This window comes from Melampsora larici-populina (assembly GCF_000204055.1).
Source record: "Melampsora larici-populina 98AG31 unplaced genomic scaffold MELLAscaffold_4, whole genome shotgun sequence".
Taxonomy (NCBI): Eukaryota; Fungi; Basidiomycota; class Pucciniomycetes; order Pucciniales; family Melampsoraceae; genus Melampsora; species Melampsora laricis-populina.
In genome coordinates, this window is record NW_006768768.1 from 2,364,127 (window position 1) to 2,388,277 (window position 24,151).

General features: G+C 40.5%; 4 protein-coding genes across 4 annotated transcripts; 2 read left to right on the forward strand and 2 right to left on the reverse strand.

Annotated features, from left to right (window-relative positions):
• Window positions 1-7,420: 7,420 nt before the first annotated feature.
• On the reverse strand, window positions 7,421-7,979 carry MELLADRAFT_33440 (uncharacterized protein; the record flags this gene model as incomplete). The annotated part of the gene is made up of 2 exons (XM_007405642.1): window positions 7,421-7,563; window positions 7,664-7,979. Coding segments are annotated over 2 exons (459 nt in total), but the record flags the coding sequence as incomplete, so codon positions are not given.
• Window positions 7,980-8,962: 983 nt separating this feature from the next.
• On the forward strand, window positions 8,963-9,484 carry MELLADRAFT_33451 (uncharacterized protein; the record flags this gene model as incomplete). Its single annotated transcript, XM_007405568.1, has 3 exons — window positions 8,963-9,055; window positions 9,138-9,246; window positions 9,357-9,484. Coding segments are annotated over 3 exons (330 nt in total), but the record flags the coding sequence as incomplete, so codon positions are not given.
• A 3,909-nt stretch (window positions 9,485-13,393) lies between these two features.
• On the forward strand, window positions 13,394-14,246 carry MELLADRAFT_70927 (uncharacterized protein; the record flags this gene model as incomplete). Its single annotated transcript, XM_007405569.1, has 2 exons — window positions 13,394-13,595; window positions 13,678-14,246. The coding sequence occupies 2 exons, from the start codon at window positions 13,490-13,492 to the stop codon at window positions 13,986-13,988; spliced, it is 417 nt and encodes a 138-aa protein (XP_007405631.1).
• A 7,899-nt stretch (window positions 14,247-22,145) lies between these two features.
• MELLADRAFT_115380 (uncharacterized protein) lies at window positions 22,146-23,540 on the reverse strand (the record flags this gene model as incomplete). Its single annotated transcript, XM_007405641.1, has 3 exons — window positions 22,146-22,276; window positions 22,368-22,750; window positions 22,858-23,540. 3 exons carry the CDS (start codon window positions 23,274-23,276, stop codon window positions 22,146-22,148), a joined length of 933 nt encoding a protein of 310 aa, XP_007405703.1.
• Between the last annotated feature and the right edge of the window lie 611 nt (window positions 23,541-24,151).

Consider the following 24,151-nt stretch of genomic DNA (forward strand, 5'->3'; position numbering starts at 1 on the left):
CTTTCTTGCCCATTCCCTCAACTCCATCCCTTGTTTCACTCCATCTAGGCTTCACATCTCCCTGCTCTCTTGTTTCAATAGCTCCCGTTAATTTGTCCAAACTCCATCCGTTTGGATGTGAAACATATTTTAAAATACCTGAGGCGAATTGGCTGAAACTCGATCCCAAAGCCAGACGAGCAATATTTCTCTCATACCCTCCAGATGGAAATGGATATAATCTATGGGATATCACACAACAAAAATTAGTGAAATCAAGAGATGTCATTTTTCATGATGATGTATTTCCGTCGCTTGAAAAAGTACCTTCCTCCCCCTCCTGTCCTGTAGAGGTAGAAATACTGTGGCCTTCTAAAGAAACACACCCTCCATCTCAGCGACATAGGCGTCTTTCTACGTCAATCCACAATCCTGCTCGTCGACCGCTCAGTCCTTCTTCTTTTTCAAACCTGCCGGATAAAACTCCTACCCGTACTTTTGCTGAAACTCTCTCCAATCCAACTGTTTTTCCTTGGCTGATTGTTGCACGAACCAAATTTTCGTAATTTGTCACGTGACCACCTCCGTGACTGCGCAAGTAGTCATCCAACTCGTTCTCAACACAATTTCCCCTCCAATCGTTCTCGTTTTTCTCAATTTTTTCATCAATTCTCTCAATCTTTCCCTTTCCGTCGCGATCTCCGATGGACGAAGGACCTCCGGATCCCGATATCCAGGACGGCTCAGCTGTTCGGGATGACGCGTCGACGTATGACGACGCGATGGACGCGATAGTCGCGACTGACCTGACGGGTCAAACGCCGACGAACACGCCCAAATCGCTTCCACCACCTCCGAAGGCCCTTGAAAAGGTCGTTCTACCCTCTCAATCTCTGGTCGGTCCTGTATCGAGTACTCCAGCTTCGCTGGAGGGTTCGAGAAAGCGACTTCGACAACGAGCTCCCTCACCTAGCCCCCTTGATGACTCAGAGGACATCACCGGAACCCCTCGCTCGATTCGTATCGCACGACTTTTCCCTGGTGGCTCTGGAGCCGCATCGAAACCACTGGGCGTTTTGATTCAAAAGCTGCTTGATATATCAAAAGCTACGCTGGTTCCCAAATCAAAACGCGCGAAATCGGTCAACGTCGATATCGACTCGGCGGCTGACATGCTTGTTCTAGCTGGCTTGATCCAGGATCAAGCAAATATAATGGAGGCTCGACGAGTGGTATTTGATCCACTCCGTCAAACAGCTCCTACCCCCTCATCGCTTGCCTCAAACGCTCAGTTTGAATTTCGACACGAAGCATTGTCGGAAAAAGTTGACACGCTTGCCGATCAAATGGCCAAGCTGGTTTCTGCTATCATCCCCAACCAGCAGCAACAACAACAAGGCCAAGCGCCACCAGCCCAAGCTAAGAGCTCTTACGCTTTAGCTGCCTCAAAACACGCCCCGGGACCATTTCAGGCTCCCAAACAAAATCAGCAGCGCAATTGCGCTCAACCAAAGCAGAGCCCCCGTCCAAAGTCGGAGGCTTCACTCACGCTCAACCAGCAGGACCCGAAGAATATTGCTGGCGGGGGAAAAACCATTCCCGAGCTGATTAAGAGTCTCAATGAAGTTCTTAAAACTAGTAACATTAAGGTCGACATGGACGACAAATCAACGATATTGGTTCGGAATATCCACCGTCATCCCTCGGGAGACTTAGTGATTTATCTTGAATCACAGAAACAAGTCCAAGCTCTGCGTGGCCAAGCCTCATGCTGGCTATCAAAGGTCTCACCCAACCTTGCGATCAAGCAAGAGGTACACTCGGTCATTGTCCACGGAGTCCCTACCACCTTCAACCCTACGCGACCAGAGGACATCGAGCTCCTTAAAACTTGCAACGGTGATCTCCTTGATGACGCCCTCTTTGTGAGGTGGCTTAAGAAAGATACGGCCGATGATACGGCAAAACGACACTCCTCCCTTTTAATAGGCTTCAAGACACTCAGCCAAGCCACTCTAGCAGTGCGCACCAAAGTCTGGCAAGGGAGAGGCCTTCACAGGACTGAATTGAGCGGTCCCCCCCCCATGCGTTGTTTTAATTGTCAATGTATAGGCCACACAGCGCCAGCTTGTAAAATAGCTCCCATGTGTCCCTACTGCTCAGGAGAACACCACTCACACAATTGCCCGATAAAAGGTTCAACTGCAATGAAATGCACTTCATGTGCTCGTGGCAAACTGAAAGCTGATCCAAGCACCAATCTCCCGCGGCTCTTCAAAGAGAACCACGCAGATTTTCTGCACCATCCATTCTCACCAACGTGCCCTGTGAGAATAGCTAGCCAGTTCCCCCCCCATAACCCTAGCTCCTCGCCGTATATAGAGGTGGTCAACGAAGCAGAATCATCTCGTACTCAATGTTAGAGAACCAGATGAAAGAAAAACTCAATATTGACAATTCAGCTGGTATTCTTCAATTGAATAGCTGGCACAGCAAACATGTTACGCATTCCCTTTTTAATTCAGATCTCACTAATTCATTTTCTATCATCTCTCTTCAAGAACCTTATGTGAACCCCATCGACAATTTTCCGCTCAATCACACAAACTGGACTCTAGTCTGTCCCTCTCCTAAATCACTGAGTGAGGAGGACAGACCCCGAGCCTGTCTTTATATCAGACAAGACCTGAACGCCATTATCAATCCCATTCATTCATCATCAAGAAACCTCGCGGCGTGCACGGTGACATTAGCTGGCTTTACTATCCTGATAGCCAGCGTGTACAACCCATGCAAAACGCTCTCCGGCTTTGAAGCCTTTACCGAAATGCTACGCACGGCACCGCTGGACACTCAGCTGTTGCCGGCGGTATGCGTAACTGACTCTAACCTCCACTCTCCTTTATGGAACCCCAGCCACAGCACAGTCGCCAACAAAGACGCAGAAACACTCATCGACATGATGACCGAGTGGGGATTTACCTTGAGATCACCTAAAGGTATTCCCACATTCGGAGTTCGTTCGACAAACACTCAAGGAACATCCATCGACCAGGTTTGGGTCAATGAAGATTTTGACGAGGCGACGCTGACGTGCTTTATAGACGAAGACGACCTTCTAAACCATCAATCCGACCACCAAGCAATAATAACATGCTTCTCGACAAAACTAGGGGACGATACCACTGCTAAGTACCAATCCACTGAGAGAAAGAATTGGAACAAAGTTGACCGTCTTTTATTGGCACAGCAACTAAAAACTACCCTGCCGCAACTCAAGGCCCTTCCGACACGAGACGACATCGAAGCTTTTGACGAAGCACTCCGAACAGCGCTGGTGACGGCTCTCAATGAGAACTCACCACGGAAGGCGACATATGGAAAGCACAAGGCCTGGTGGAGGCCTGAAGTTCTTGATCCACTCCGAAAGGAGGCTTCTAGACTTCGAAGACGCTCCAAGAAGCTCAACACCGAGGAGTCACGCGCCGAATACAAGAAGGCCCGTAACAACTTTAACCACGCGATCGATAGGGAGAAAGAGAACTCCTGGAGACAGTTCCTCTCCAAAGTCGACCACACCAACCTTTTCCAGGCCAAGAGGATCGCCTCGGGTCGAAAACCGTCTTCACTTGTAAGCACTATCATCACTCCGGATGGCAAGACGTGCTCAACAAATGATGAGAAAGCGGAAGCGCTTTTCTTCGCAACCTGTGTGGCGACAGCTCCATGCAGGTTGGAAGATACTAACCACCTTACATTCCCGATCATTGAAGATCAGCGCCCAACGGCGGAACGAACCCCTCCTTTTGTAGCATCCATCACCAAAGAGACCATTGCCGCAGTGGTCAACGACTGCCCGCCCAAGAAAGCACCTGGATCGGACGGAATCCAAAACTGGATTTGGAAACTCGTTTGGGACCAAGTAAAACTACACGTAACGTTACTATTCAAATGCATTGCACTCACAGGATTCATACCACACTCATGGAAAACTGCAGTGACGGTGATGATTCCAAAGCCAGGAAAGCCAGACTACACCCAGGCGTCGGCTTATAGACCGATCGCACTCCTCGGCACACTCAGCAAGATTTTCGAAAAGCTCCTAACGATCCATCTCTCAGCTTATGCTGAGAACCTTGGCATGCTCCACGACGGTCATTACGGAGGCCGCCCAGACAGATCCAGCCAGGAGGCCTTAGTCCACCTGGTGTCTTGGATCAAACGAGAATGGGCTAAGGGGAAGGTAGTAGGCGCTCTCTTTGCAGACGTCAAATCTGCCTTCCCATCAGTCCATCATCCCAGGCTTCTCGACACCCTCGAGAAGAAGGGTATCAACACCCAAACGCTCAACATCCTTCACGACTTTCTCGACTCGCGATCAACTACGCTCACCTTCAATGGCTACACATCCCAGGCTTTTGCCCTCGATCACGGGCTTCCGCAAGGCTCCCCTTTATCCCCACTGCTTTACCTTCTCTACAACTCATCTCTACTTGAAATCACTGATAACATTGCCTCGGCTTCGGCGTTAGGCTTCATCGACGACGTTGTCTTGTTATCAACCGCAAACGACACCCACCAGCTGAAATCACAGATGCAAACACTGTCATTTCGCCAACAACAATGGGCCAAGAACCACGGCGCCATTTTCGACGTCAAGAAAACCTTTTGGGTTCTTTTCAGCTTACAAACACCAACATACATCCCTACGATTGATTTCGCCGACCGAAAATCAATTGAACCAGCCCCTTTTGCAAAATGGCTAGGCATCAAGGTCGACAACCAGCTCAGCTTTAAGCAACACCGACTCGAAGTTATTGCAAAAGGTCAACAACGAGCCGGTTTCCTCGCAAGTCTCTCAAAGACAGGATGGGGTATTCCTCCTCACCTTATGAGGATCCTCATCACCACCACCATTCACGCAGCAACGGACTACGGCGCTATGGCCTGGAATCCTACGGAACCATCAAAATTCCTCATAGAGAAGCTGACTCAAATAGACAACACTTGTGCTCGTGCGGCCCTCGGAGCGCTGAGTACCACACCATCGATTTTCCTTCGCCACGACCTGAACCTCGTGCCTGTGAAGGCCCGCTTACAAAGCAAAACTTTGAGCTTCATGGCACGCTCCCTAGCTAAGCCAAAGACTCACCCCTTTTTCTCTATCATCCAACAGGCACAGCATTCGAATCCGAAATGCCACAAAAATCCATTCCATCAATTCTTCCAACACTCTCTTCACCAACTTTTCGAGGAGCATGTTGTCCAACTACCAGTCGACCCAGCGTCGACACTAATTCGGCCACTTAACTACTCGACGATCCTCCAGGAGGATGAATCCATCGCCACAAACGGAACTCTCCAGCTTAAACCAAGTAGCCACCACATCCTCATCTTTACGGACGGCTCCCGCATTCCAACCAAAAACACAGCAGCAGCGGCATGGTGCGCTAACACCACGACTTCGACTGCAGTCCAACTAGGACCAGCGCGATCACAAGGCATTTACCAGGCAGAGTACCGCGGCGTACAACTGGGGCTCAAAATGGCCTTAGAACTGGCGACTCAAGCAACTCACAGAACATCTATTGTCCTAGATAATCAAGGCGTGGTTAAAGATTTAAAATCTAACTCATCTTCTGTCTCTTCGCTAGATAACAGACAACAAACATTTAAAATACTTAAATGCATTCACCACAGCTTTCCATCGATGAAAGTCACCATACGATGGTGCCCAGGCCACAAAGGCATCCCGGGCAACGAGGCCGTCGACAAATTAGCCAACACGCTCGCCAAAAGCGACCTACCCAGCACGTTCACAAATACACCCAACTCAGCGGCTTTCATTTCGGCCATCAACGAATGGAAGCTGTCACAAACTGAGACATTCACCGATTCAGAAATAAAACGACTAGGCCACAAGCCCCAACCGAAGAAACACCTTAAGGCTCTATCAGAACTCTTAAAACACGAGGTCGCCACTATCACGCAATTACGATCAGGTCATGTACCGCTCAATGCATATCTCAATAGATTCAAACAACCTATAGACCCTGTCTGCGATTGCCAAGACGGCATCGAAACAGTTGACCACTTCTTGTTCATCTGCCAGACACACGAACAACATCGAAACAAACTCGAAAACGACCTTCAAAGCATCACGACAAACACAATGAACAAACGAATCCTGTCTGACCCCAAAAGCTTCAAACTCATTGCCACTTTTTGCAACTCCACATGGAGATTTGCGAATCGTTGGACCTGGGCTAAGGCCGCCAATGAACCCCGTCCCACGAACAGAACCCCACCCCAAGAATAATATTATTCACACCCTCTACTTCACCGCCCTTCTCTTTCCATAAAAACTATAAAAACATGTAACCTAGATGAAACAGCCAACAGCAACCCTTTCCCCTGACACAGCCAGAGGGGTTTTACCGGTGCTGGACATAGTACATAGTGTTTGATAGCCTGACGGCTCAATAAACACTTAAAGCAATGCAAAAAAAAAAAAAAAAAAAAAATGTACAGAAATCAGAGTCCAAGATCCTGAGTCACACGCATTAGACTGAAATGGAGAGGAGAGTTAGGTGTCTATTGAGAGTAACCCTGAAGTGGACGAATTCAAGTGTGAGGAAAAATTTTTCCTCTTTCGACTTGAGAAGAAAAACGCCACTACCTAGTGGTTACGCTACCCGAGCACAGTCTCGGGTCGCGGGTAATCTAACATTTTATGCACACAACCTTTTTTGGCCTTGAATCACAAAATCAGCACATCAATTATAAGGATTTCAAAAAGCAGTGTTATCTTCCCTGAAATCAACACATACTCACATTGGATACTGATCATGGTTTGGTTAGCCATCAATATTGAACCAATACAAAACAGTCAACCCATGTAAACACACTCACATTCTAAATCATCTTGCTAAACACTTCAATCAATTATTAATATTCACGAAAAAAATCCCTTTGAACTGAATCATCTGTAAACCAAAAAAAAAACTAAAATTGTAGATATACAAATCAAGAAAACATTTGAACTTTTTTTTTTCTTCTTATCCAAAACGATCAATTTCTTCTCAAAATTAAATATTAAATAAATTTTAACAACAAAGCCCATTCCATCAATTTCTTTCTTCTTCTTGCAAATTTTGATATAAGACTTAATAAAACAAACAAGCACAAAAAAAAAAGAAAAAAATAGCCAAAAAGAGCAAATCAAAAAGAGCAAACCAAAAAGAGCAAACCAAAAAACGAAGAAAGAAAAGGAAAAAAAAAAACGAAAAAAAAAACTTTTAAGCAAGATTCATAGTACCAAATCCAATACCTTGTGAACCTGATAATTTTAAACTTAATCTTTGTAAAGTAATAGTAGAAGGATCATAATAAAATGCTACAAAGCCCAAAAAAAAATGAAGAATTCATGAGTCTTTCTTCTTCATAAACTTTGAATGATTAGTTTTTGTTTTCTTTTCAAAGACAAACCTTCAATTGAACCATTTGATTTAGATTGACAAACAAAATAAAACCCTTGGATTGATAAACCAGATTGATCAGCTTCACAATTGACAAAATGAGTTTCTATTTCATACCAAATCCCGCACAAAAAAAAAATCATCAACAAAAACTCTAAATTCCAAAACATTTTGATTCATCAAGAACTCCCAAACCAAACACATACCTTTCCATCTCATCAAAACGAAATCTTGATGAATCCGATCTTGAAAAGCTTGATAGTCTTCAACAGAATCCAATTGATCTTTATACCCATCAAAAGCTTTAGTTTTCGACCAAAACTCTTTTTCGATTCGATCGTTGGCCCATTTACCATGAGTGTATAAGAAATGATGATCGAAATCAATGATTTCACCTTTCCAAGAAGTAGTGATCAGTTCTTGATTTTTAATTTCAGATCTTGCTTTCATGATCCCATTCAACTTCATCTGATCCACATCAATCTCCGTGATGATCACCTTCACTTCCCAATTCGAATCTTTTGGATTGATGATATGATTAATAGGTTGAGTAGTCGTAGTTGTCAAGGATGATAAAGAATAATTTAAATATGAATTAGGTGGGATGACTGAACCGAAGGAAAGGTTAGGAACTTGAACCGGTGCTAAGGATGAGTTGTGTAAAAGGTATAATTCGTCTGGATCAAAGATCACCGAAGAAGGAATGATAGGTGCATGTGAATTGATGGTGAGTTGTTGATTGGATGAGATCGATCTTGTGATGGTGGTAGAGGAAGATGGAAGATGAGATTGAGATTGAGATCTAGATCTGCTTGGATGGTTTCGTTTCGGTTTAGATTTGATGGTAGACTGATGACCTGTTAGAGTAGCACCTGTTTGTAGATAACATAAATTGAAGTTGTTAGTCAGATTAGATGTCGAAGTTGATTGATGTTTTGAATGGATTGAAGTTTGATTTGAATGTTGAGGATGATTTGAATTTGAATTGAGTTCTAATGCATGTTTATTGAAGAGTGGATGATGTTGATGATGTTGATGTTGCATCAGATGATGATGTTGATGATAATGGTGCATATAAGTTGAATGTTTTGTGGTTTGTGGTCAGTAGAATGTGATGGTGATGGTGATGGAGTGACTGGCTTACAATATCAAATCGATTTTTTTTCAAGACTTCAGTTCGATTGGGATACTTAAGAGACTATGTAGGTACTTACCATACTTAACACAGATACCCCCACTGTAATCCAAAACACAAATCTTCATTCAAATTCAATCCACTCCAATCAAACTGATCTCATCGAAATGGTCAGTCAAGAATCAAAACACACACAATTCGATCATCATCCACTTGACTAATCATTTCAAAACCATCACAGTCAGAAGAAATCGTTAATGTCATAGTACCTTCATCAGGTCAAGTCAGTGATTTCCAAAATTCAATCCCATTTCAAAGATTCAAAAACTCACTAACTTGGATCACCGGTTTTTTCATCACTTTTTCAAAGGTAGCCAGTCGATTTGTTTCTTCATCAGATTTAGAAAATGCTAGACAAAAAAGAGAAGAAGAATGGAAAGAAACCTATAAAAGACTTGGACAGGTTCATCTATATACTTTGAAAACAAACCTTGATTTTCTATTTTGAGTCTTCACTGATCCTGGGTGGTTCTTTTTTTTTCAAGGAAGCACCACCTATGCCAAAAGAAGAATATGATGGTAGATCATTATATGAAAAATTAAAAGAAACTAAAGATAAGAAACAAGAAGCATTTGAAGAACAATTAAAATTTAGTAAAAACCTAATCTTTTTGAATCTCTTACCCAAACCTAAACCATTATGATTTGAAAAACTCATCTTGACTAATTCTTGGTATCAATTATTTTGTTTTGGTTAAAAAAAGAAAATCAGTTTAGAGCATTAGATGATGAAGAAGTGGCATTTTTAGATGATGCAGCTGAAGAACAACGGATAGCTGAATTAGAAAAAGAAAGAGCAATTCAAGAAGAAATGGCCCGATTTAAAAAGTAAGCAAACCTTTTTTTTTGATTTTTGATTCCAGTCTGATTAAATTCACACATCATTTAATTTTCTGTTGATTTAGAGCAGTAGCTACAAGAACAACAGAACCCATAGCAGGATCATCAATCTTAACATCACCTACCACATCAAGTAGTATGATTCCAACTACTTCAATCGTTTCTTCTATCATCAAACCAGTACCGAAGAAATCAAAGAAATCAAAAGATTTTCAATCTGCTTTTTTAGCTAATGCAATTCGACCAGTCAATGGAACCTCTAAAAAAAGAAAATCTTCTACTACTATCACTACTACTAATGAAACTGATTTAAAAAAACTGGAGAATCTTAAAACTCATTCGATTGAAGAAACAAATCATGATTCTAAAAAACAAAAAGTTCCATAAAGCTTTTTAATCTAGTTGAAATTCTTCGTTCTTTCTTTTCTTTTATTTTTGTTTTGTTTTAGCCCCCAAAAAAAAAGATTGATTTTCATTTGATGAGTTGTACGAACATTAATCCAAGATTTGATTTGGGATATGTGATTCTAATAATGATGATGATGATATATATAATTTTATTTTTTTAGCATATGATTTCATTTGACATGCAATTCAAGTAATTTTCCCTTCAATTGGAGATTTCCTATACAACGCTATTTCTTGGTCTATTTAGTTCTGATTATTAGATTTGTTAATGATCATCTTTAATCCCATTACACTCCTTAAAAGACACCTTAGAAGATAAAACCCAAGCTCTGATGTCAAATCGGTGATTTATAAACCAACGCTTCAGATCGGTACCATGCTCATGCTCATCTGATGGAAGTGGAGGTTTTTGGGTTTGATCAATTAGAATTTAACTACCCCCTGGAATCTGCACCTGGATGGACGATGGGAACGGGATTATATTCGTTCTGATTAGTTGAAAGCTTGATTTTAGAAACTGATTTGGTTGATTGATATTCATCGTTCATTAGGCTACTCACTAATTTTTAAGTCTTCTTTTGTTTCTTTCACATTTGTTTTGATTCAAGATGATTTCTTTGATGTGCATGTATATACTTAGTTCTAATTGAACTTGATTGTAATCCGCTTCAAATCGAACCGCGTCTTATCAAATTCTCCTAACATTAATCAAAGGCTGCGGTTTTTTATCATCCATGATCACAGATGGTTTGTAAAAGTGTTTGTCAACAAAAACATGATTTAAATTGAAAAGGAATGATGCATGCATGTTCAACAACATCTCAAACTTTTTCTTTGGCTTCTTTTCCTTGGTGCAATGGTGTGTGTGTGTGTAAGTAAACGGATGAGATTTGATGTGATTCAAGTTTCAAGTTTTCGATCACGACTCTATTGAAATCTAAAATTGTTTGATATAAACGAATCATCAGCTCATCAATCGATTCAGTCAAATTCTCTTTCTCAGTTGCGGAACCAATGCGCCATGATATGTAGTGATGTCATTTTCAGATATTTCCGCTTTCCGAGCCTTCAACTCATCTTCACCCGTTAAAACTTGTTTTTTTTTGTGTAAGTAAAAAAAAGCACCGTCGCTGAAATTCCCCGCAAGGTGTTTTTTTTCTTATTTTTTTTCAACTCTTACTCAGCCATTGGTACATAATGATGGCCAAGGCTCAACCAAGTCTAATCGAGAATCAATTTGAATCTACACCGGACGGATGTTAATGGATCACGTCCGCTACAGAATCCCATTCAACGTGATTGAGGGAAAGTGCAAGTTAAAATTCTTTAAGCAGTGAGTTGCTGATACATACCATGCCAAATCAAGTCATGATCCTGATGACTAGGTTTAAACTTAGTCCCTACAAATTGATCACCCAAGGATTTATCAACCCGAAGATCGGCTATATGACAAAAGTGGCATAGCCTTGATGATGTCGGTTGAATTTGATCAAGTCAAAAGAGATTTGGTGAGTGAGTGAGTGAGTGGTAAGATGGACCCTTTTGTTAAAACCATCACGTTTTAGGATGACTTGTTTAGTCTAATTTTGATGATTATGTAGAAAAAAAACTAACCAGCAGCAGCTACTGCCAAGGTGTTTGATTGAAGATTGATTTAAGCATGAGAGCTATATGATATGATATGATATATCCTTAAAGATGAAAACAGAAAAGGCGTTAAGGAATTCTCTGATCCAAGACTTTACACAAGATAATTAAGTTAACATTAGCAGTTTAAAGAGAATTTCCAAGCATCTTTTGAAGATTGAAGATTATCTTACTCACGCTAAGAAAACTATAAATTCCACAATAACAAGCCAATCCCATCACACCATCACACTTGATACAATTCAAATAGCTGTGAGCTGATTGAGTTCTACAGTGGGAATCATTTCAATCAATTCTAATCTTCAATCAATTCTCACTCTAATACAATCCACATACATACTTAATCCACCATTTCTCTCGTGTGTGTGTGTGTGTAGCCTACCTCCACCTCCACCTACCATCTTCAAAACATATCCAAACACTCAGCCATCCTTTTTTTCGATTTCGATCTGACTTGGTTCAAAAATCATCATCATCATCTTCTTCATCGGTCGAACCACAACTTGTTTGATCTTCAAAAACTTAATTAGAAAAAGCTTGATTTTTTTTTATTTTCATAAATATATATAAACAACTTGAAAGTTTCGGAAATCCTTCTTTTTTGTTTTTCCTTGAAATCTTCCTTACTTTCATTCTATCAACTATCAAAGAAACCTCCGATCCATCCTCAATTCTCAATTCTCAGCCGGTCTGACTGATTGTAAAACTCCTTTTATCATCACTTAACAATTGGATTTAACTTTTTCTTCTTCTTCTTCTTGTTTTACCCCACCCACTTCAATCACTTCTCACTTGTTTCAATCTGACAATCCAAGTTAATCGAAATCCCATTCAATTTCAATCAACTTCACTTTCTTTTACTTCCCAATCCAATCTTGTGTTTTTTTTCCTTAACAAATCCTTATTACACAAATGTCTATTTATCTTTCTTCGGTTGTTTCGGCACCTGCTTATCAAACTTGTTTTTCCACTAATCCATCAACTTATTTAAATTTATCTATTCATCATCAAGATCGATTCAAGAATGTTTCTACCATCAAGAAAGAAGAAATCCAATTTGCCACCGATTCAACTTCAAAATCAAATTTAAATTCAAATTCAAATTCATCACTCATTCGATCCACTACAAAATCGACTTCAAATCCAAGTTCACCTCTTGCTTCATCTACCACAACTCGTGCAAGAGCCATGGGTAATTTGACAGAAGCTATCGAACGTAGAAGAGCCAAGGAAAACATTGAATCGGTTCCATCTTTCAATCAGCTTCCTAAACCTATTCCAACGACTATCAATACCAGAAGGGATGAAAAGAAAGCACTCGGTCTTCGAGCAGCGGTGGGTAGTTACAAGATGCGTTGTTGTAAGTCTTCCTGTATACTTCGCTCTTGGTTGCTCTTCACAACCACTTGATCTTCCTACACATCATCATTCATGCCATGATGTGACTGATGTGATTGACTTTTCCCCCCCTTTCTCTCTCTCTCTCTCTCTGTTACCATATCATCTGTTCATATAAACGTACTCAGCTGGTACTAAATCTCTTTCAGCTAGCCCAGTCACTTCAGAAAAATTTGTCATACCCATCAAACCTCCTCATACTTCTTCTTCTTCTTCTTCTTCAAGTCAATCTAAACCTTTAGATACAGTCACCAACATGACATGGGTAGACACACCTGAATCTCGTCTTAAACATTCTCAATACCTTGCCGCTCGTCGTGAAAGTATTATCGGTCGAGTCGGTGGAGGACATCGAAGGGTGGTTAGCGAAAGCATTAGTCTTAATTCAAAACCTTCAAGCACGCTTCGTTCTCCAACACCTTCAATCACCACTCTTCCATCTTTAGATCAAATCAGTAGTTGGGTTGCCTTACGGAAAAACCATGTGAATGATTCGGCAGAAGAAGATCTGGGCTTACAGAGTCCTACTTGGGCTGGATATTCAATGGGGTCTAGTAGACCAGTGTTGAATGTGAAATCGAAAAGTTTACCCATCTTTTCTCATGCTCGTGATCCATCTATACCAAGGATTTGTTTGAGTCCTGATTCAGGTAAACCGAGTCTTCTTTATCATTCATTCTACAAGTATTGAAAACTGATCTTGTGATTCATTTTTTGGTGTTCGATTCATAGATGAAGAAGAAGAAGGTCATGATCAATCTGATGAAACTCAATCAGAACCACCTACTTCAGCTATCCCGATTATGTTAGATACATCAGGATTATTATCAGCTAATCCGACTATGGAAAGGAGTTTAGATTTCAAATGCGCTTTGATTGCTACTACTACATCTTCGTCTCCTCCTAGTAATTCTTCGAACCATCGAGCAGTCCAACGTCAAGCTTTACTTGCGAACCTTGCATTGGCTAGACGTCGTAGAACAACAACCACAACAACGATGACGAATGAGAAATCGACGCCTCAGTTTGTGGCACCGGTTTGAAAATCAAAATCAACGGATCAGGTTGACGTTTTCTTTCGTCTCGTTTCTTTTTTCTCGTTACTCTTTTTTTTATCTTCTCATTGGATTCTCTCTGGTAAGAGAACTTGTAATTCGTTTTGTTCTTTTTTTCTTCTTCTTGTTTGTTCTTGTTTGTTCTTTTTGTGTTTCCTTTTTTTTTTCCTTAATTAATTGTTAATGTTTTAATCTTTGTTATTTGCAAGTCTTCTTTCTTCTTTTATGCAATTTCTTTTTTTTTTATTATTCAAGATTTTTTTTTTCTTGGTGTACAATTTGAAAGAAAAGCAGAAAAAAGAAAAAAGAAAAGAGAAAAGAGAAAATAGAAAAAAAAGAAGATATTAATTTTTTTCTTGGGGAGTCCTTTTTTTTATAAAAAAAAACTTTTTTGATTGTTTTTTTAGTTTTTTCTTTTTCTAATTGCTTACTTGAGTAATATGAATCTCTTTTTTGAAAAAGAAAAACAAAACAAAGAAAAGAGAGGGTTTGATTTTGATTTGACTTTGACTTTGATATATATGTTTGACAACTCAAGCCAGGCTACAGAAGATTTTAAAGGATGAAAGGTCCAAGAAATTTTGGTTGTATAGCTGTTATTATACATGATGGTATGTATATGGATAGAGATTCATAAAATTTGTCAATGAGTTGGAGTTTTCTTTTGGAAACAGAATTGTCAATGTGATTCGAATACACTTCATGCAAAATCTTCTTGTACATGAAGGTGGTCTGGAGTTTGATCATTAGGTGAGCCATGGTACAAAGGCTTGAAGTTAAATCAAACAAATAAAAGAAAATGTGCTCGAAACGAAAAAAGATGCTGCCCAGAATCCTACGGATGGAAACAGCACCCTGTGTCGAGGTAGGAGCCGCTGCGGTCATACCGGGGCCATAGCGATGACCTATTCATCTCGATACTTCGCAACCGGCCCCTCCGGTCCATAATGGCTGCATACCGATACGTCCACCATGCGTCAATACGCTGCCAACGTAATTTGTGTCATCGTCAATGCCCCTTCAGCCCTTAATCATGTACCTATTGTTTTACCAAAGAAACCTTTGTCCCTGATGCATTAATCTTTGCACGAGGTGTAAGCCTGCCACCGTGATAAAGATTCTGAAAAGGGTCTAATTACACAGCGGCATCTGCAATGTTTACCAACAAACGTGGCTCAAAACCGAGTCATGACAATCCATAATGACAAATAAGAACAAAAACTGGGCAAGCTGAATCGCCTTGGTGGTCAACTCGAAGTATGGCATGGAGACAGTATTGGCCCATGGGCCGAAACAGTCACTTGCAGCGTAGACACTATCGCCGTGTCAAGAGGGACAATTGACAACGGTCAACCTGCGTCACATACGTAAACGTAACGTTATGCTTGGCCGACTTATCTAAACACTGGGTCGGGAGGGCGGCGGGCCGCCCACGAGACTCTAGTTTGAAAGAATATTAAATGATGAAATTTATCAAGTCTGGTGTCATCACTGGGCTTGTGGGTCTTGTGATGTGGGATAGACAGAGATGGATGGTGGGTACTATGTGGTAGTATAGTTATTGTAGCAAAGAGAAGGGAGAAAAGAGAAAAGCTCTGATCTACAAGGGTGGGACTTGGGCAGTACCCCTTTCATTGGTTGTGACACTCCTGTTAACCAGTGTCAGAGATCATAGCAATATCTTCCCCTTTACACCCCAGTTCCCTCTTTTCAGTTGAGCATCTTTCCCAGGGCCTGGAGTTAAAAAAAAAACAGTGGGAAAAGACTCCAGCCCCGCTGTCATTTCTGGACCCCATGTCCTCTGGTGATCTTCTGTGGTCTTTGGAACCTGTGGAGTGAAGTTGTCAATCCTCTATTTGACATTCTGAAGGTTCATACTTGGTTCCCATGAATACTCTGATTGGTTGAATCCCTTCCATGCTATGAGGTACTCATCCTTTCCTCCACTTTTATGCTTGTCTAGGATTTACACCACCTCCTCTTCCTCCTTGCCATATATCTCAATTGCTGGTGGTACTACCCTCACTCTCTCCTCAATCAAATATGGAAAGTTTTCCCTCATGAATACCAACATATGAAAGACAAGATTCATGTGATTCATACTACTTGGTAGTGCCACTTTATACACTGATGTTGATATCTTCTTAATGATGTTGAACGGGCCTAGCCACTGGTGGTCTAGCTTAATGTTAAGTCCTGTGGTTGAAACTCTGCCACTATTGAGTCATGCTTCATTGCCCATGCTGCAGTCTGGTGTTGGTGTCACAGTTTTGTTTCATTGTGATTGAGCTAATGATTCTTTCAACTCATCTTGTACTGCTGTGATTCTATTCGGCCTTTCTTCAACAACAGAATTAATGCACCTCTTGGCTGAAGGTATTCTCCCAAACAACAAGTTGTAGCCTAGGTTTGCTTTGAATGGTGAAAGGCCTGTCAACAAAGACATGCTGTTCTTATAAGCAAGCTCAGCCAATGGTAAGTGCTCCTCCCAATCATCCTTTCAATATTAAGGGTACTCAAAGTAAGTATGTACATGTACATACTTTTTGCTATATACTTTTTTTGGCAGGGAAGACGAGGCCAAAAGTATCTTTTCAACAAAGACATGCTGTTCTTATAAGCAAGCTCAACCAATGGTAAGTGCTCCTCCCAATCATCCTTTCAATATTACAATGAAATGTTTCAATATTGTTCAACTGCTTTCTTGAAAATTCCTGTTTAGTTGTCTGTCTGTGGGTGATAGGCTGTGGACAAATGGAGTTTTACACCTAATTGATTATTCAGCAATCTGGTAATTTCAAGATGAACACACTCCCTTGGTCCAAAACTATAGTCTTTGGTGAGCCATGTGATTTTCAAACATGCATCAAGATCAGTGAAGCTAAGTCAGCTGATTTCATTTCTGTTGTGAAGGTATGAAGTGCCCCAATTTGGTGAAACATCATTCCATTCAATAAAGGTAGGTCTGTGATTAAATTGTAGAAGACATCTATCCAGGGACCCATGGGAATTGGTAGTGGTCTGAGGGATCCAAATGATGTTTTTTAAGTGTTTCACATGTAAGCACGAGTCACAATCATCAACAAATTTAATGGTGTAAGCTTTCATTGATGGCCAAAGATATTGCATTTGCACCAGAGTCAGTGTCTGTGCTTGCCTTTGATGGTCCACTAAGGCACTATCATGCTGACCCCTCAGGATTGTAAATTTGCATCTTGCATCATATGGTACTTGTAAAATTTCATTCTTTTACAGTATTTTGTTCTGAACTTCATATAACTTCACCACATCTACTGGAAGCTTAGCCTCTGCTGTATTTACTACTTCCATCAAGCCATATATCCATGAGTCTTGTGGCAACAGTTCTCATATATGCTACAGGATGGTCTTGTCAGTCAAAATGGGTGAGTTGTTTGTCCTGTCAATGGAATCAATATCAAAAGTTTCAGTTGTGGTTGACTCGATCACATGAATGAGTTAGCCCCAGGGTTGGTACCCATAGCTGTATGAAGATGGTAGCAACCCTAGGGCTAACTCAACCTTGGGGCCCCTTGATGACCATTGAGGGGGTACTCCAGCTGTATTGAAATCAAAAGTAGCACCACTGTGGGGCTTGTTTCTCCTCAGGGCCCCTTGATGGTCATTGAGGTGTTACTCAAGCTGTATTAGAACAAATATTACCAGCAAAACAGGGCTATTTTTGCCACAGGGCCCCTTGCTGACCATTGAGGGGGTACTCAAGCTGGATTAACATGAGTATTACTGGTGCCACAGGTGCCACAGGGCTATTGGATGAAAAAACATTTTGAGTTACAATCAAGATGTTGCTGGATGGAAAATTCTTATTGAGTTAAAATTAGGATATTGGTGGATTGACAAAACATTTTGAGTTACAATTAGGATATTGGTGGACAGAAGAAACTGATTGGGTTGCAATCAGGATATTGGTGGACAGAAGAAACTGATTGAGTTAAAATTAGGATCATGGTGGATTGACAAAACATTTTGAGTTACAATTAGGATATTGGTGGAAAGAAGAAACTGATTGGTTTACAATTAAGATATTGGTGGAAAGACAAAACCCATTGAGTTACAATTGGGAGATCAGTGGATCAAAAAAATGAGTTACAATTTGGATAATGGTGGACACTGGATGCAAAAAAAAACAACTTACAATTAAGACTGTTATTCCCTCAAGGTCTGAGATGCAGACACCACAAAACAGTGTCTACATGAATTTCCCAAAATAGAAAATTCAAGGTTCTGAAGATGTAGGCACGATTTTTGGGCTGAAAGTGTGACCTCATTGATACCTGGTATCTAGTCTCTTGGCCAGATAGATACTTAGCTTGACAAAGACTTGATGCTTGTAGAACAGCCATTTGAATTCATGTAGTCAGTTGCCATACTTTATGCTGCACCACTCTGGATGGATTGACTGCTGGTGGATCTGATGTCTAGCTGAGGTTACTTTTTGAGATTTATTGAAAAACTTTGAAATGTTATTGAAATCCTCTTAAGGTTAGTGGTAGTTTCTGGCCTGCCAATGTCTATAGTGAACCCAGTTATGGACATGCTTCAATGCTCTTGGTTGCTTGCCTTGCTTGGACCTAATGTGATTCCATAGCACATCCTACACACATAAACCGTACTCATCTAGGTAAATTTTGTGTGAATTCAATTGTAAACAATGCAGATTTTCTTTGATCAAAGAGAAAGAATTAAAAATGAAAGACTTATCAAGGAGGACCAGGAAGTTGGGTGGCAGATGAAAGATCCAAGTAGGATAGGCCACTTGAAGGGCTGGTGATTGGTTGGGATCAATTGCTGAGATTCAGGAAGATATAGTCCTCAAGGTTGTTGGACATGGATTGGCACCAAGCTAGAAAATCACTATGATCATACATGGCAGCTTGAATCTTTTCCAGAGAGAGAGTTGGATTCATGCTGATGAGCTTGACCATAAAGTCTCAATCCTTGTTGGAGTAGAGATTCGGACAGCCTCTTTGTCCATAACACTACGCCAAATCATTAATTTACCGTGGAGTTTAGAAAATTGAATAAGTAGAAAAATCTCATCAATACAGCAGAGGTCAGAAAAATTTGAAAAAATAATGGTTCAATCCATGTGTGTTGTCCCCTCATTATGCATATTTTTGTATATTTTTGGCTTTGGTTTTGAAGACCTACAGCCATTCCGATATTGCTTGTCGCACCCTTTTGAAAAGAAAAAGTTTGTGAGCTTGAAACCTAAGTTTTAACCGGTTAAAACCTGAGGTTTGGCGGCATTGCCTTGAATTGCAGCTGAGTTTGGAGTTTTATTGAGTAAAAACTTAGGTTTCAACTTTTTCTTTTTCAAAACGGAGCGACAAGGATATTGGAATGGCTAAACACTTGCAGAGATATCAGGTCAGAAACTCAAATTTGGTCCAAAACTGGCTAGTTTTGGGCAAAAAACTTCAATGCCCAAAAATATAAGAATTTTTGCTCAATAAACTGAATACTTGCAATTCCTGAAAGCCGCATAATGGGTCTACAATGCACTGCCAACATAATTACCTTGGATTTTTCAATCCGAGGTATCATCAGATTCCAAACCTTGGACAGCTTCTGTCCGAGGTTTTGATCTGAGGCAATTCTCAGCGCAGAAGATTACCTCGGACAAAAACCTCGGACAGGATCTGTCCGAGGATTTACCCCCAATGATGCCTCGGATTCCGCAACCCGAGGCATCTATGTTGGCAGTGATGCTTATCACAGTGCTGGAGCCATTGTAGTGATGATTTCTATGCTTTTATAGGGTTCCTGGTGTGTATGGCTTTTGATATATCTCACTCATTCTTGGAGACACACAACCTCTTTGTGCATCCAAATTGTGGATCCAGGATGTGGCATTAATTGTGGGATACAAAGTTAAAACTGGGATTTTTTTCCCAGTTTCCCAGTTTTTGTTTTTGGCTGTGTTTGGAACTTTCCCATGTTCTCCCAGTTTCCCAGTTTGCGTTTTTGGCGGTATTTGGGAAACTGGGAAACTGGGAAAAAACTCCCACTTTTAACTTTGTATCCCCTAAATGATGTCAAGAGACCATATGTTTTGAAGCAAAATTGATGATCTTACAGTCAAACCCGGGCTAATGCATAAATTGGGGAGACAATTTTTGCTATGCAATTATTGTGGTTATGGACCAGCTCAGTATCCTTTCTTTTTTTCTCAGATTGTAATCGACATTTAGGCCTAAATGCATTGAAATATGCATTATGACGGGGTTTTTGTTGAAATTGTATAAGTTTGTGCAATAGTATGTTTGTATTTTGCGCGGGTACAAGGACAAAATATTTCTTCGACACAGAAAAAAACACCACTAGGGATCGGTTCAACCCCATAGAGGGCTCATTGCTGCCTGATGTTGCCAAAATCCTACTTGCAAAGGATTTGATCAGAGTTCAATGGGAAAAAACACATCCTGGGGCGCTTTGTAGGCATGCATTATGACTTTGTGGACTTGAAAAGAAGTATGCATTATGGTTTTTGACATAATTATGCAATTAATGACAAAATTGGCCCGCACCAGCTGGGTGGAAACCAGAACTTATGCATTTTGGCTGGTTTTGCATGTGCGCGGGTATGCATGTGTGCGGGTTTGACTGTGCGCGGGTTTGACTGTATTGGTTTTGCAAGGTCACTGTCTTGATACTGCCAGTTTTGGACCAAAATTGGGTTTCTGACATTATATGAATTGTGGTTTTAAAAATATCAAAAAATATGCCAGATGATTGGAATGCACCAAAGGGCCCAACCATGATTTTTTCATATTTTTCTGACCCCTGCCAGCTTCTCTATAATTTTCTATGTCTTCTTAATTTTCTAAACTCAGTGGTAAATTTGCAATTTGGTGCAGTGTAAATAGCAAGATCACAAACAACTGCTTGAATCTCATTGTAGAGAGCCTTCCATTGTGAGAACGATTGGGCTGATTGAAGCAATGAGTTCCTTGTTGATTGATCTGATGGACGGGCCCAAAATGAAGTTGGTGAGGTTCAGCACTTTGATTTGGACTGAGTAAGTACATTACAAAAGGCATCAAAATTGGATATAGAAGATGCAAATGACATGATACAATTAGAAGATGGGATTGTTGAGTAGTGGTGCAATGAGGGTGGGTGAATGAGCATGCACATCAACAGGAACCCAAATTCCATATCTCAATTGAGATATGCACATGAAAACCAGCTGTATCTGACCTGAATCTCTATGAAAAAAAAATCAAATTCTCAAATGGACAAGTCAAACTGGATTGACTGTAGATAAAGAAAAATCTAGAGGTCTTTTCCCATGTTGTTAGGAAAAAAAACTTTAAGCCCTACATACTCGCACATCACACACATCACACACATGCACACAGAAGAAGAAGAAGAAAAAGAAGAATAAAGAAGAATAAAACATAAAACTAAACTGCCATCCACAATTAAAAAAAACCCTTGTGTGATAAGAAAAGATAAAGAAAGAAAGAAAGTGGTGAGATATATATAAATTATAATTCATTATAATGCATATAGTTGATAAGTTTTGAGAGAGAATAAACGATGAAAGTAAGGAAAAAATCACACGTAAAGAACACACACGCACAAAAAGACTTTGTTTGCCTGATTGAAATAAATTCTATATAAAGATGAAAAGGACCACAATAACCACTGATTTCCACTTCTCTCATCCAAGTTTATTAAGATCTTAAAAGAAAACAATACGAATACGCACAAACGCACACACACACTCTTATCCACAAATAAATTTCCCCCCCGCATCATTCAAACATACACACACACACCACACATACCGCTTGGAAAGGGAGAAGATGATCCGAGTTTGGAACCCACAAAAAACCGTCATAAAGAAGAAAGAAGAAGTACCATGAGAAGAAGTACTATGACTGTCAATGTATTCAAATCGAGATCCGTACAAAGAGAGGAGAGAGAAAAAGTGAAACGAAGATCAGAGAAGGTCGTATCGTGTTGATGATGAATCGTAGCATTTAGGGTCGTGAGTGAGAAAGGCGGGAAAGATCGAAGGGGAGATGATGGTACGACGAAAAGAGACAAGAAGAGAGGATGGATTGAAGCTTTGAAAGGTGTCTAGGTTTTGGTTTTTCATCGGATTCCTGCCAAGACTCCAAACCATCCACCTGCTATAGCTGTGACTAGTGTAGCTGTACATGCTAAGATGATAGGAGAATAATGTGAAAGTGAAACACCTGCCGAACAAGTTGAACATGTCCAAGCTAGTTCAAAGTTTAAGAAAAAGATCAAGAATCAGTACAACTTCTGCATCTCCTATGAGATGAAACCAAAGAAGAAAGTAAAAAGTCTTACATGCTAGAGGTGTATAAGGTTGAGGTTTATACATAGCAAACTTAAGTGCCGAGTTAGGAGATAAAAGACCAGGTGTAGGCCCAGCTGTCGGACCGCGTTCATCATAAATTTGCATAGTATAAGTAGCCACCGCAAAAGGAGGATAGCCCGGAGATTGTTGTTGAGCATAAGGATCCCATGTAAGAGCCGTAGCAGTAGCAGCCATGGTAGTGATTGTATAGGTGATCTTATTAAGTGAACAAAATGCTGCAATGGTGATCGAGTTCCCATAAGAAAGAATATTGGTGTAATTCCAACCAAAGGTTAACGCATTGTTCTCGGCTATCTTATAATACGATGCTGCTGCTGTTGCAGGTGGTTGAGTATATGTGAGTCCTCCGGCACTGATAGTTAAACAAAAGACAAATGGACTTGATTAGTAACAGTTCTGAGTTGGTTTTCGATGGTTTTCTTCGAGGTCTGTGCCTGTTTCTTTAGTCTTATCACTCACGGAGAATCAAAGGGAGGTGAATAAGATGATACGGTCGCCACTGGATTGGCACTTGTGATTAGACCGGTTGCGGGTCGATTGGCTTGATTTTGAGCATTGTTTGCGTTATTGGCGTTGTTGTTTGCATTGTTAGCGTTATTGGCGTTGTTCGCATTGTTCGCATTATTTGCATTGTTTGCATTATTAGCGTTATTTGCATTGTTTCCATTATTAGCGTTATTAGCATTGTTCGCGTTGTTATTATTGTTATTGGCATTATTACCTGCAGCAGGAGCGGGAGTAGCTGCAGGATTGACAGCTTGACGAATATGAAGTTGAGCAGGTTGTTGTTGTTGTGGCCAAAGGTCTGGAGAAGCGATTAGTTGAGATACGAGAGTAAGAAGAGTAAGAGGGCTGATGATCGTCCTAGAAAGAATCATGATGAGAAGAAAGTCGAAGGGTGGGTTGAATGATGAGTTCGGTCTCGATGATCGAGTGTTTTGAAGATATGATGCACTATTGAATAAGTTTAGAATCTTCTTGTTTTGATTAGATTTGAATTGAGTGTATGATGATATATATTGAATTGTAAACTGGATCCTTAGATTGATAGTTTTGATGGATGATGATGAAATGTTTGCTGATTTGGTGATTGATTAATGTTGAGAAGTGGTTAAGGATGGTTTTTGAGAAGAAGTGAAAGTGATGAATCGATTTGAAAACCAATTCACTCATTCAAGATCATCTTCTGAGGTTTAAGTCTCTAAATTTCTGAGGCTCACAAACACTTCATCAACTGTATTTTATAGAATTCTACATCCGCCTACTTGAAAAAATCTCATAGTAGCAAACCTACATACTCATCAGATAATTCAAATTGCTTCTTGGAGTGTTTATATTACAGCTAAGAGCATCAGCACCGGGACCTTGTAAAAGAGGTCCCTGTATCTGACATTTGTGACAGGAGAGCAGGTGTATTGCAACTTTCTCTCCAAAATGTAAAAATTTGGAGAAATCGTTGCTGTGTGAATGTACAAATGTACAGATCATACCAATGACCGGGTTGGGGCTTTGGGTCTAATTGAGAAGACTCGTGCGAGGTTGTAAGGTGTCGGATAGAGAAGATTGGTATAAATTTTCGACGTTTGGTCCCGTTTGGTCGACTTTTGGAATATACGCTGCAGTCCATTAATGGACAGCAGAGGGATGATTTTACACGACGCGTAAATCATACAGGTCATTTACAAGGTCCGGTGCCTCGTGTTTAGTCTCACGGGTTTGTAAAATGGCATGTATTTACCATTTTACAAGGTCC